This window comes from Coregonus clupeaformis, unplaced genomic scaffold, assembly GCF_020615455.1.
Source record: "Coregonus clupeaformis isolate EN_2021a unplaced genomic scaffold, ASM2061545v1 scaf0281, whole genome shotgun sequence".
In the NCBI taxonomy this organism is placed as follows: Eukaryota; Metazoa; Chordata; class Actinopteri; order Salmoniformes; family Salmonidae; genus Coregonus; species Coregonus clupeaformis.
The window spans coordinates 287,369-300,680 of NW_025533736.1; the positions used below are offsets into that span (position 1 = coordinate 287,369).

At 42.2% G+C, this 13,312-nt stretch overlaps 1 protein-coding gene across 2 annotated transcripts; it reads left to right on the forward strand.

The window, feature by feature from the left end:
- Positions 1-246: 246 nt before the first annotated feature.
- On the forward strand, positions 247-13,239 carry LOC121563451 (serine/threonine-protein kinase Nek10-like). Of its 2 annotated transcripts, XM_041875361.2 has the most exons (34): positions 247-359; positions 591-706; positions 874-934; positions 1,025-1,158; positions 1,245-1,340; positions 1,434-1,518; positions 1,708-1,749; positions 1,849-1,927; positions 2,014-2,081; positions 2,270-2,349; positions 2,451-2,537; positions 2,729-2,953; positions 3,313-3,452; positions 3,729-3,790; positions 3,938-4,015; positions 4,116-4,180; positions 4,266-4,368; positions 5,128-5,256; positions 5,605-5,742; positions 7,322-7,367; positions 7,450-7,571; positions 7,718-7,820; positions 8,038-8,113; positions 8,299-8,428; positions 8,522-8,592; positions 8,752-9,050; positions 9,140-9,211; positions 9,324-9,378; positions 9,522-9,559; positions 9,655-9,755; positions 9,908-10,018; positions 11,845-11,950; positions 12,138-12,190; positions 12,355-13,239. In XM_041875361.2, exons 2-34 carry the CDS (start codon positions 636-638, stop codon positions 12,436-12,438), a joined length of 3,210 nt encoding a protein of 1,069 aa, XP_041731295.2. In that variant the 5' UTR covers positions 247-359; positions 591-635; the 3' UTR covers positions 12,439-13,239. The 2 variants fall into 2 exon arrangements, with proteins under 2 accessions (XP_041731295.2, XP_041731294.2); XM_041875360.2 differs by lacking the exons at positions 247-359; positions 591-706; positions 874-934; ... (1 more) ...; positions 1,245-1,340; positions 1,434-1,518 and having other exon boundaries at positions 1,701-1,749; positions 5,131-5,256.
- Positions 13,240-13,312: the final 73 nt, after the last annotated feature.

The following is a 13,312-nucleotide window of genomic DNA, read 5'->3' on the forward strand; positions in this document are numbered from 1 at the left end:
TACTTGTTAATTACAGTTATTTACTATTAATGTGTTTATTTATGCACTTGGTGAAACTGGAACAACTACTGAGCTATAATAACAGGGGAACAACAAACAACTACATTCCAAAGACAAAATGATCTGGTGACAGAATGTGAAAAGGCGTCAGTTGTATCCATAGAAACCTACACATAATAATGTTGTTTCCTCCTATTGGTTAAAACTATCATCAATTTCAGTATGACCTTTTCCAATTCGGGCACATACTTTCCCATGATATGGCCATGAATAAATTGCAACCATGAAGGAGAAAACAAGCTTGAAAAAGAATAATAAAATGACAGGTGTATCCTACATATTTGCCATGGTGAAGGAGGGTAAGAGACTGCTCATTGGCTCAAAGGAAACATTTTTCTCCTTTGTTTTTTGTTCCCTTGTAGTGGATGGCTGCATTATGCCTGAACTATGTCGCATTTGTTGTTGTTCAGTGTTACTGCTAGGCTAATGTTTCTAAAACAGACTATGTTTATTTGTATATTGAGAGCAGTTACAATGTACCAAATGCCATGATATTGAATGCATTGTTATATTGTGTCAATTATCGGAAGTTGAACGTCAGGTATGACCCATGGAAGCAGAGAGGAGTTTGTATAATGCCCAACCCAGTTAAAAAGGTGAGAAGAGCAGACAAACTACTCCAGAAGTCGAAGGGACCAGACAACAAGTAAGTTGTATTGAAGTAATTTCAGTTTCAGTCAATTCAGATACTGCACATGCATAATGTCAAAATAGGCCTACTTTCTTTGGACATTTTCAACTAAAATATTAGCACACAACTGATATCCTGTTTTGACTGGAATAAAATGATTGACCAAAGTGAAACATTTTCAGGGAATCACATGATCTCAGGAAACTTCTGTCCCTGCTTGCAACTAATGCTCAAAGACACCAGGTAAGGAAATGTCAATTCATATGAATGTAAAACCCTCTATTTTGTGTTGTACAGTATGATGTGATCAGGTTTGTCTGCCTGACATTCCAGGTGGCAGCATTGAGTCAGTCATGTAAGGTCCGCAACAGTGGAGGAAGATCCCAGACCACTCTCCAGCTAAATAATGCCAGCAAAAATAGTCAGATTCACATAACCTCTGAAGATCCTGAGCTGGAGAAATTCTGGTATAACCCTAAATAATGCATTTTGGATTCTTTAAATATGATTGATCAAATAATTAACTTTTCTTACACATCTTCCGTTCTAACAGTGCAACATACAAAAATCAACATTGTTTCAGCAGTCATCCTCAACATAAGCTATTTTTGGAGATCCTTACCTCTTTGGTCAAGAACAGACTGTGCAGGTAGTCTCATATGGTTTCAACAATTTTTGTGCAGGTGATGTTGTTGACAAAGGTCTTGAAAGTTGCTCAGTTGTGTGTGTACTTCCTTTGTAGTAACTGGGTCAACCATGCACCACCTGAGTCTGTCCTTAGAGTGCTCACCTGCTTACGATTGCTTATAAGAGAACCACTTTATCAGGTAAAACTAATGGTGGGCCTTATCTTCCTTCAACTTCAGATGATGCATCAGCGTGGCTTCTTGTAAAATAGAAATTACTTGTGCTGCCTTTCTCTTATGACTTGTTGACAAAAACCTGACAAGCAAGTAGGACAATTCAACACTGAATTCAGGTATATTTTAAATTCTCTTCACACCCTCTCTTTTCAGAGAGTTTTTCATCAACTCCAAGGTGTTGATCTTCTCGCAAGGGTAAATGTACTTTAAATCTATTTTTAAAACCTTCTAGTCTGACAGTCCTGTGATGCTTTTTATCGCTGTCACATTCTATCCCTTCCCCTCCCTCTTCAGTACATGGAGTTGGTGTGCAGCAGTTATCTGGAGTGTGGAGAGCAGACATTTGCCATGGAGAAGTTGGTCACTATGACATGTGAGTTATCAAATCCCCCCCAAAAGTAGCCTGTATTTCCCTCAATGTCCTTTCTTATCATTCCTTGTCTCTTCATTCCTGAATAGATATGTTTCAGAAACTGTCTGCAGTGGAGGACCAAAGGCAGTGGGTTATTGAGAGGGGAGCTCATAAGGTAAACAATTGTACAAATTGCACTGCCTCATACAATATAATGTAGGATTGTGTTAAATGAAGAGCTGTGCTCCTAACTGACTATTAGTGCAATGTCTGATCCTTATTACTTGTGGATGGGTTTTAGTTTTTTCTGTCTGGGAAAGTAGTAACTAATGAGCATATAATGATATAAGATTTCATGCTCAGACCCTGGTAAAGCTCCTATCAACGCGTGACAGCAGTGTGTTACTAGGTGCCCTCCTAGCACTCACCTCATTGTCTGAGAGGTAACTGCTCTTATAGAGGGACCTTGGGACATCATGCATACTTTTAGTAAAAGTATAGACTGTAGCTAACACTTAAATACATCACTTGATCTATCCCCTAGTTCAGAATGCAAGGAGAAGATAGGAGAGTTGGCAATCGTGGAGAACCTTCTTGTTATACTACAAGAGTATGACTTACTGTCCAAAAGGTACAGTACCTAACTTCCTAATCAGTCACACTCTTTGCGTTAATCTTTACACAACAAAGTTGCTTAAAAATAAAGAGTTCGCCTTACACCCCATCAACAGCATGACTATATCAGTAGCAATCACATGTACCTTCCAATGTCTTGCTTTGATATATGTTTTGCATATCAATTTTTCTTTGTATTCCTTTCAGGATGAGTGCAGAGTTGCTGCGTCTGCTTTCCACGGTACGGCAGGTGCGGGAGCAGTTGAGGGAGTGCGAGGGCCTGCCGGTGCTGCTCAGCCTGCTGCACGGGGAGCACCTGAAGCTGCTGTGGAGCATAGTGTGGGTCCTGGTCCAGCTGTGTGAGGAGCCAGACACCAGTGCTGAGATACGCACCTGGGGAGGGGTGCAACAGGTGCTCCGCATCCTCAACAGGTGAGAGGCTACCTCTGGATAGACTAAAGAAGTATCATAAAAGTTAACGGAGAGCATAGACTATTCAGGAGTTCACTGGGTCAAATGCAGTAAATTGGGTGAGGTTAGTGCATATTATGACCTTGAGTAAATTATGATTATGAGAAAATGGTATGCAACCTCTGGTTAGGCTAATATAGTATCGTAAACTTTAGAGCATAAATTAATGAAGAGTTACTCAAGAGTTTAGTGGGTCAAATACAGTGGTTGAAGCATTGGTTAGTGCACATTATGACCATGAGAAAATTCAGATTATGAGAAAGCGGTATGCAACCCAGACCAATAGGGTTCCGTAATGTACTGTATGTTGTCTGTTCCAGTGAGCGGGCGTATATTTCAGACCGCTCCTCTATCGAGGCCCTCTACAGCGCCAATGCAGTGGGACGCATCCAGAGACAGCACATCAGTGAGGAGCTCAGTCCACAGGAGGATGTGGACGACACCATGTCTCTACAGTCAGGTAGGAACACACACTGGATATGTTGGATATTTTGGCTATAGATTATTTTTTAAAACATTTTAGTCATTTAGCAGACGCTCTTATCCAGAGCGACTTACAGTTAGTGAGTGCATACATTTTCATACTGGCCCCCCGTGGGAAACGAACCCACAACCCTGGCGTTGCAAGCGCCATGCTCTACCAACTGAGCTACAGGGGACCTAGATCATATAGATTGATCTATGTCCAACATTATCTTGTGTAAATGTCGATCTTTTCCTGACTTGTCTATTGCAGCATGCTGTGCGGCTCTGACTGAGCTTGCTTTGGATGACATCACTGCACATCAGGTGGTTCAGGTAAGGGCACCTACCCACAAACAGAAACAGAGTGTTGGCTGCCATTAGAATGGTCAATGAACTGGACAATATATAGGACTGTGATATTGATTCAGAATTGTGTTAGTGGAAAGGACATTTTGAAATGCGTTCTCTTTGCTTCGTCAGGAGAATGGAGTCTATGTAATAGCGAAATTGATTCTGCCACAAAGCTCTCGCAATGGACCAAAAGCAATATCCCTACAGGTATTACACATGCATTACATAATGGTGTAATTACAATTATCATGTCATGTCTGTCCTTACACTACAATGATAGTAATGATGTTATTGTTGATGTTGACAGTGCTATGCATTTCGGACCCTGCGTTTCCTCTTCAGCATGGAACGTAACCGACATTTGTTTAAAAGGTGATGACATAAGACATTGTTTCTTAAAGTCAATGTACATATTCTTTCCTTTCAGAAAATGTGTGAAAGTGATTTTCTGTTTCAGGCTCTTTCCTACAGATTTATTTGAGCTGTTCATTGATGTTGGACATTATGTGAGAGACATCACTGTCTATGAAGCACTTCAAGCAAAAGTTTCTCTCTACACTGTGAGAACTAATATACTGTAAAAATGACTATACTGTAACATACAGGTAACTGACAAAATAAAGGAAACACCAACATAAAGTGTCTTAATAGGGCGTTGGGCCACCACGAGCCAGAACAGCTTCAATGCATCTTGACATAGATTCTACAAGTGTCTGGAACTCTATTGGAGGGATGCAACATCATTCTTCCACAATAAATTCTATAATTTGGTGTTTTGTTGATGGTGGTGGAAAACGCTGTCTCAGGCGCCGCTCCAGAATCTCCCAGAAGGGTTCAATTGGGTTGAGATCTGGTGACTGAGACGACCATGCAATATGGTTTACATTGTTTTCATGCTCATCAAACCATTCAGTGACCACTCGTACCCTGTGGATGGGGGCATTGTCATCCTATGGTGGCATACCCATAGTAGCCAAAATAATGGCCTGCCCAACATTTTTATACATGACCTTAAATATGATGGGATGTTAATTGCTTAATTAACTCAGGAACGACAACTGTGTGGAAGCACCTGCTTTCAATATACTTTGTATCCCTCATTTACTCAAGTGTTTCCTTTATTTGGGCAGTTATCTGTACATTCAAGAGCCCTCACCTGTCTCCTCTTACCTGTTAAATACATTTAGATTGTAAAGTAAAGCCCCATATAATCATAATAATGATTAATTTACCATTTTCATTACCTATGCTCTGCGGTCATTACTACCCCACTCAACTCAGTGAGGATTGTTTACTGGCGTGTATTGGCTTGCCTTTAGCAGGAGGAATTGGACAGCCTGAGGGAGAGCATTGAAGCTGTCGACCAGAACCGCCCTCCTCTGAGAGTGATCAATGGCTACTCCATACTGGACCATCTAGGCACTGGGGCCTTCGGCAGTGTGTTCAAGGTAGAGCCTCCCACTGAGCCGTTCATCAGTGCCAACCTTAATGTGCCTGTAAGAATGGACACATGACAACCATTACAATGTGGTTGTGATTTATGTGGCATGTCTGATTGTGCTTTGATTTCAATGACTCATGGTCATGAATTGCAATCACTAGAATTTAGCTACCTCTACATGCTTGAGTTTGAATTTGTACAATTTGGCATGACTATGGAGTGATTTTAGTGCCAAAAGAAATTGAATCTGAAATGTATTTTGGCACAAATATCACTCCACACATGTCATTAACATTCTTTATGGTATATTTTCTGCCTGTTTGGTTTTGGTTGTTGTGTGGGGTTGTGCTGAGAGGTGAGGAAACAGAGTGGTCAGAACCTTCTGGCTCTTAAGGAAGTGAATCTCCACAACCCTGCCTTTGGCAAAGATAAGAAGTCCAGAGACAGCAACGTGGAGAAGATAGTGTCTGAGCTCACCATCATTAAGGAACAGGTTAGCATTGGTTTACTATCGGCCAGATACAGTAGCTCATGTCTCACACGTAGCTGTTGTTTGTTGGTATTCTACCATGTGGTTATATACAGTGAGGGAAAAAAGTATTTGATCCCCTGCTGATTTTGTACGTTTGCCCACTGACAAAGAAATGATCAGTCTATAATTTTAATGGTAGATTTATTTGAACAGTGAGAGACAGAATAACAACAAAAAAATCCAGAAAGACGCATGTCAAAAATGTTATAAATTGATTTGCATTTTAATAAGGGAAATAAGTATTTGACCCCCTCTCAATCAGAAAGATTTCTGGCTCCCAGGTGTCTTTTATACAGGTAACGAGCTGAGATTAGGAGCACACTCTTAAAGGGAGTCCTCCAATTTCTCAGCTTGTTACCTGTATAAAAGACACCTGTCCACAGAAGCAATCAATCAATCAGATTCCAAACTCTCCACCATGGCCAAGACCAAAGAGCTCTCCAAGGATGTCAGGGACAAGACTGTAGACCTACACAAGGCTGGAATGGGCTACAAGACCATTGCCAAGCAGCTTGGTGAGAAGGTGACAACAGTTGGTGCGATTATTCGCAAATGGAAGAAACACAAAATAACTGTCAATCTCCCTCGGCCTGGGGCTCCATGCAAGATCTCACCTCGTGGAGTTGCAATGATCATGAGAACGGTGAGGAATCAGCCCAGAACTACATGGGAGGATCTTGTCAATTATCTCAAGGCAGCTGGGACCATAGTCACCAAGAAAACAATTGGTAACACACTACGCCATGAAGGACTGAAATCCTGCAGCGCCTGCAAGGTCCCCCTGCTCAAGAAAGCACATATACATGCCCGTCTGAAGTTTGCCAATGAACATCTGAATGATTCAGAGAACTGGAAGTGTTGTGGTCAGATGAGACCAAAATGGAGCTATTTGGCATCAACTCAACTCGCCGTGTTTGGAGGAGGAGGAATGCTGCCTATGACCCCAAGAACACCATCCCCACTGTCAAACATGGAGGTGGAAACATTATGCTTTGGGGGTGTTTTTCTGCTAAGGGGACAGGACAACTTCACCGCATCAAAGGGACGATGGATGGGGCCATGTACCATCAAATCTTGGGTGAGAACCTCCTTCCCTCAGCCAGGGCATTGAAATAGGTTGTGGATGGGTATTCCAGCATGACAATGACCCAAAACACACGGCCAAGGCAACAAAGGAGTGGCTCAAGAAGAAGCACATTAAGGTCCTGGAGTGGCCTAGCCAGTCTCCAGACCTTAATCCCATAGAAAATCTGTGGAGGGAGCTGAAGGTTCGAGTTGCCAAATGTCAGCCTCGAAACCTTTAATGACTTGGAGAAGATCTGCAAAGAGGATTGGGACAAAATCCCTCTGTCTCTCACTGTTCAAATAAACCTACCATTAAAATTATAGACTGATCATTTCTTTGTCAGTGGGCAAACGTACAAAATCAGCAGGGGATCAAATACTTTTTTCCCTCACTGTACAGTATTACCTACAACACACCAGTCAGTACATATTTTTGAATGATAAGCACTCATGCTTTTTTCTCTGTTCCCTGAAGATGACCCATCCAAATGTTGTGAAATATTACAAGACATTCTTGGAAGGTAAGTATCAGACACACACCACTATTTTGAGTTAAGATTATTAAGATATCAGCTTTATAAATGGCTATGAACACTGTTTTAGGTGACAGGCTGTACATTGTCATGGAGTTGATAGAAGGAGTTCCCCTCTGGGACCATTTCAACTCTCTGAAAGAGAAGGAGCAGCAATTCACAGAGGAGCGACTTTGGAACATATTCATCCAGGTAAGTATCGGCCTCCATTGCATTGCACTGACAAGAAACCTACTGTGACTCTCTTGGATAATTACTATGAATGAATCAATCAATGCTATGATGTTGTTTACTAAAGTGCATATCCTTGTTTTCTTTCTCCCGATGAAATTCCTCAGATGTGTATGGCTTTAAGGTACCTGCACAAGGAGAAGAGGATCGTCCACCGAGACCTCACTCCTAATAACGTCATGCTGGGAAAGAGGGACAAAGTCTCTATCAGTCAGTCAATTACAGTTGTCCTTTTCATGCTCTATTTCTCTCTCCTCATGTCATCTCCTACTAAAACTAGAAGCGCACGTACTGTAAATGTGAATAAGTCATATTCTTCAGCAAACCACTTATCATTCATTTTACTTACATCATGCCCTTTTGTCTGAAGGTATATGTGTCGGTAAAACATTTGTCTTTGGTAACATGTGACCTGAATCCATTTCAGCTGACTTTGGGCTGGCTAAACAGAAACAGGAGAACAGCAAGCTAACATCAGTGGTTGGGACCATACTGTACTCCTGGTGAGTTCTAATAGTTACTCAGAATCAGGGGAGATTTCAGGGAGATCTGTTCTGATGATGAAGTAGGTCATCTCTAAGGTACGACTTCCTTTAGCAATCATTTGAATGATCTCTACAACTGCCCCTTTTTTGTGTGTCTGTGTGTGTGTGTGTGTGTGTGTGTGTGTGTGTGTGTATTTGTGTAGTCCAGAGATAGTGAAGAGTGAGCCGTATGGGGAGAAGGCTGATGTCTGGGCTATAGGATGTATCCTCTACCAGATGGCCACACTGAGGCCTCCATTCTACAGCAGCAACATGCTCTCCCTCGCCACCAAGGTAACACACACAAATACACATACACACACACTACTCACATAGGTTATCTGTGTATCTAAGGCTATTGTTGTTAAACTGGGTTTGTGTTGGTAGATTGTGGAGGCAGTCTATGAACCAGTGGAGGAAGGCCTTTTCTCAGAGAGAGTCACAGACATGATTAAATGGTAAGATGATAAAGTGAATTCATTTATTTTTCACTTATAGATCTTTGATGTGGATAGCAAAGGGCTCCCATTGCATCACACAAATCAATGATGGACAGTGCTTGATAAGATGCTACATTATCTGATTACTACCTAAATAACTCCCATAATACCCCTCAGGTGCCTGACAACTGATGCAGACTTGCGTCCAGACATCGTGGAAGTCAGCTCCAAGATCTCTGACATCATGATGAGGTTCATGGACAGCTTGTACACCTCCCAGAATGCTTTGGAGAGGAGGGCGGAGCGAGACAGGAAGCGAGCACAGAAGTACTTCCTGGAGAGCCATCGGGGCAAGGTCAGCTGCTGCCACTCATCTAAAGACCAGGAGAAAACCACTAGTAGGACTGATGAGTCCATGGTACCATACTTCTCTTTAGGCCACAGCTCAAACCAAAGCAAACAAATGCACAGCCAAGGTAAATCTTCCCTGGATTGTATGGCCATAATTCATGTTTCTCATAAAACATTTGCTACCATGTTGATTATGATCTATGTGTTTATATAGATAATGGCTCAGATGAAGATCTAGATCCCTCTCATACCAACATCTCCACTGCCTCTGGGTATAAAGACGCTGGTGAGTACTTGAATTCAAAATGCTCACTTGAATTTAGATCTTTCAACTACTAGGAGTATTTCCAATTGTAATGTTTGGATTGGAATCAGTTGATATCTGTAATTGTTTAAAGGGCCGATAAAGCGCAGCGTCAGTGCCTCTGTGGCAGATGAAAAAAACATAGCTGGGTGAGTCTGTATACGATCATACTCTAATATATTATATGCTGTTGAATATTACCCATATCATAATTTCATCTGAAGAGGTACTGTTTGTGTGATGACAACAGTTTGTCAGTCAGGTGATAAAATAATCATCTTGTTTTCCTTAGTGGTGAGTTTGCTGTTCCGAAGCCAAAACCTCGACCAGGTAAATTGGGCCATTTTGAAGGATGTTCTTTTTTCCTGCTTCAACTCTTTGGTTAAGTGGGTTCAACTCAACTGATAAACATGTGGGTTTCATAGCGTCAGCAGGAATCTGTGTATCTCAGAGGAAGGTTCGGCAGATTGATGACCCTGTCCAAAGATTCCTGGTACAACTGCATAAGATCATTTACATCACTCAGGTAAATCTCTATGTACTTTAGATTTTCATTTGATTAAGAGTTCAGGTAATAATAATGAGAACTATGTACCAGTTGGTTGGTGTATACAGTATGTCTAGACATTTGAGCCATTATATTTTAAATCGTACTGTTTTTAACAATATTATGTTCAGCTTCCCCCAGCTCTTCAGCACAGTGTCAAACGGCGGGTGATTGAGAGATTCAAAAAATCCCTGTTCCACTATGGAAGCAGTCCCTACAATCTCAAGGTGGAGCTTAACAAGGTAAGTACAAGACACCAGGAACTTACAACAACGTTAGTGCAGTCTGTCTCAACTATCGAGTTGCACTGCGGTAGTTAGCGTGGCATTGAAAGCCTATATACCAGTCTATCTAATGGCCGCAGGGACAGATTGATTACCAGGACGTGTACTCCGAGCATGCGCTGACCAACTGGCAAGTGTCTTCACTGACATTTTCAACATTTCCCTGACTTAGTCTGTAATACCAACATGTTTCATGCAGACCACCATAGTCCCTGTGCCCAAGAACACTAAGATAACCTGCCTAAATGACTACCGACCCGTAGCACTCACGTCTGTAGCCATGAAGTGCTTTGAAAGGCTGGTCATGGCTCACATCAACACCATTATCCCAGAAACCCTAGACCCACTCCAATTTGCATACCGCCCCAACAGATCCACAGATGATGCAATCTCTATTGCACTCCACACTGCCCTTTCCCACCTGGCCAAGTGGAACACCTACGTGAGAATGATATTCATTGACTACAGCTCAGCGTTCAACACCATAGTGCCCTCAAAGCTCATCACTAAGCTAAGGATCCTGGGACTAAACATCTCCTTCTGCAACTGGATCCTGGACTTCCTGACGGGCTACCCCCAGGTGGTAAGGGTAGGTAACAACACATCTGTATACGATCACGGGGCCCCACGGGGTGCGTGCTCAGTCCCCTCCTGTACTCCCTGTTCACCCATGACTGCATGGCCAGGCACGACTCCAACACCATCATTAAGTTTGCAGACGACACAACAGTGGTAGGCCTGATCACCGACAACAGTGAGACAGCCTATAGAGAGGATGTCAGAGACCTGGCCGTGTGGTGCCAGGAAAACAACCTCTCCCTCAACGTGATCAAGACAAAGGAGATGATTGTGGACTACAGGGGAAAAAAAGAGGACTGAGCACGCCCCCATTCTCATCGACAGGGCTGTAGTGGAACAGGTTGAGAGCTTCAAGTTCCTTGGTGTCCACATCACCAACAAACTATCATGGTCCAAACACACCAAGACAGTCGTGAAGAGGGCACGACAAAGCCTATTCCCCCTCAGGAGACTGAAAAGATTTGGCATGGGTCCTCAGATCCTCAAAAAGTTATACAGCTGCACCATCGAGAGCATCCTGACTGGTTGCATCACCGCCTGGTATGGCAACTGCTCGGCCTCTGACCGCAAGGCAATACAGAGGGTAGTGCGTACGGCCCAATACATCACTGGGGCCAAGCTTCATGCCATCCAGGACCTCTATACCAGGCGGTGTCAGAGGAAGGCCCTAAAAATTGTCAAAGACTCCAGCCACCCTAGTCATAGACTGTTCTCTCTGCTACCGCACAACAAGTGGTACCGGAGCGCCAAGTTTAGGTCCAAAAGGCTTCTTAACAGCTTCTACCCACAAGCCATAAGACTCCTGAACAGCTAATCATGGCTACCCAGACTATTTGCATTGTCCCCCCCACCCCACCCCCCTCCTTTACGCTGCTGCTACTCTGAATATTATCTATGCATAGTCACTTTAACTCAACCCACATGTACATATTACCTCAATTACCTTGACTAACTGGTGCCCCCGCACATTGACTCTGTACCGGTACCCCCTGTATATAGCCTCCCTACTGTTATTTTATTTTGCTGCTGCTTTTTAATTATTTTGTATCTGTTTTTTACTTAACCAACAGTGCAGTTTTAAGAAAAAAAGTGTTAAGGGCTTGTAAGTAAGCATTTCACTGTAAGGTCTACACCTGTTGTATTCGGCGCAGGTGGCAAATAACATTTGATTTGATTTAATGTGTTGATCTCCATTTTGTTTCTAGCTGCTCCAGGGGTCTCCAGAGCTAATGGAGTCAGGCTCTGCCAACTCAGACTGGTGGTATCTGGTCCAGTCTTTTGGAGGAGACCATCTAGGTGCTGCGAAGCAAGGTAAACTAACCTCAATGCTAGTGCATACTGGTTAACATAGCAATCTAACAGAATACTGAGCCAAGAGGCACAGCTACTTAATAAGTGCTGTGTTCTCACATTGTCTCCCATGGGGGTCGCTAGAACTCTGCCTAGGTGTTTAGATGCCTAAAATTGTTCTGCTAACAAGTGCAACTTTGTGCTACAGGTGATATGGAAAATGGGAATCTCAAAGAGGGAATCAGCTATGAGCAGATGCAGGTTAGTATCTGGGATATGTTTTAAGGTATAGAAATAAAAGGCAGATGCATACAGTAAGATAGCCTGTTGTAGTTGACATATTTGTGGACATGTGGATGTCTATGCCTGGCTAAAATTGAGAAACTGGTAAAGAAATATGAATGCTATAACATCTTTCATTTCAGGCCATTATAGAGGAGGTTCTGGAGGAGAATGGATACTACAACGCAATGAGGAATGACCATGGTGCAACAGGGGCAAACAAGTGACCTCCATCCTTATAAATCATATCTTTATTAGTGTGCTGGTGTTTTCCAGTCACGTTGTGGAAATGGGATAACATTACATTTCTTTGCGAGGCTGATAACCTTGACAAAGAAGTAGATCAATGATACACAGTCTGCATAAAGAGGAGGTGTTTCACGGCAGGCTCAAACAGAGACAAATAAGGTCAGAGTACTGATTTTCGGGTCAAAGAAAGCAGTCATACTTCTCTATCACATATGCATATTAGACTATTTATGGCCTATGACATTTTAGCTGTATGGTTACTTGGGAGTTTTTCCACTCTGAGCTTGCACTGAGCTAATGTACTCATACATTGATCATGTACAAATCTATACAGTTTGTAGGGTCTTTCTCAGTGGGGTGCTGTTGTGTGCTTGTGTGAGGTTTGTGTGATTCTGTTGTGATCTCTCTCAGGTTACACTTGCTTTAACTTGAAGTAGACTCAGGATAAGGATTTTGCGGCTTTATCTCTAGTATTGTATGGCAGAATTGCACATCAGAAGGCATGTTTCTAATGTCTCTATACAATTCGTTTTTTGTTGTTGAGGACTTTGCATAACTAAATTGTCACCTTCCAGATTATATTCTGTTAAATGTTATTCATTGTACATTTTAATTTGTTTCTAAACAGCTATGCTTTGAGGAAATCTCAGGTGAAGCTTGATGCACTTTCTACCTATGTTTAACTTTCAACAGAAAGGAATTAGTATACTCAGGTCTTCGTGTTAAGTAATAGTAACTCTTGCATGTATTTCCATTACATGGGAAATAAATATATTGTTGTGGAGAATCCTGTTTTTATGTTTGGCTTTAGATTATTGAGCAACTCTTGACTCTTTCATATCATTAGTGTGT

Coding starts and splice junctions, on each gene's coding strand:
- LOC121563451 (XM_041875361.2), top strand. CDS start 636: ATGCCCAACCCAGTTAAAAAGGTGAGAAGAGCAGACAAACTACTCCAG. Junction 4,016..4,115: donor CAAAAGCAATATCCCTACAG/GTATTACACATG, acceptor TGATGTTGACAG/TGCTATGCATTTCGGACCCT. Junction 9,756..9,907: donor AGATCATTTACATCACTCAG/GTAAATCTCTAT, acceptor TATTATGTTCAG/CTTCCCCCAGCTCTTCAGCA.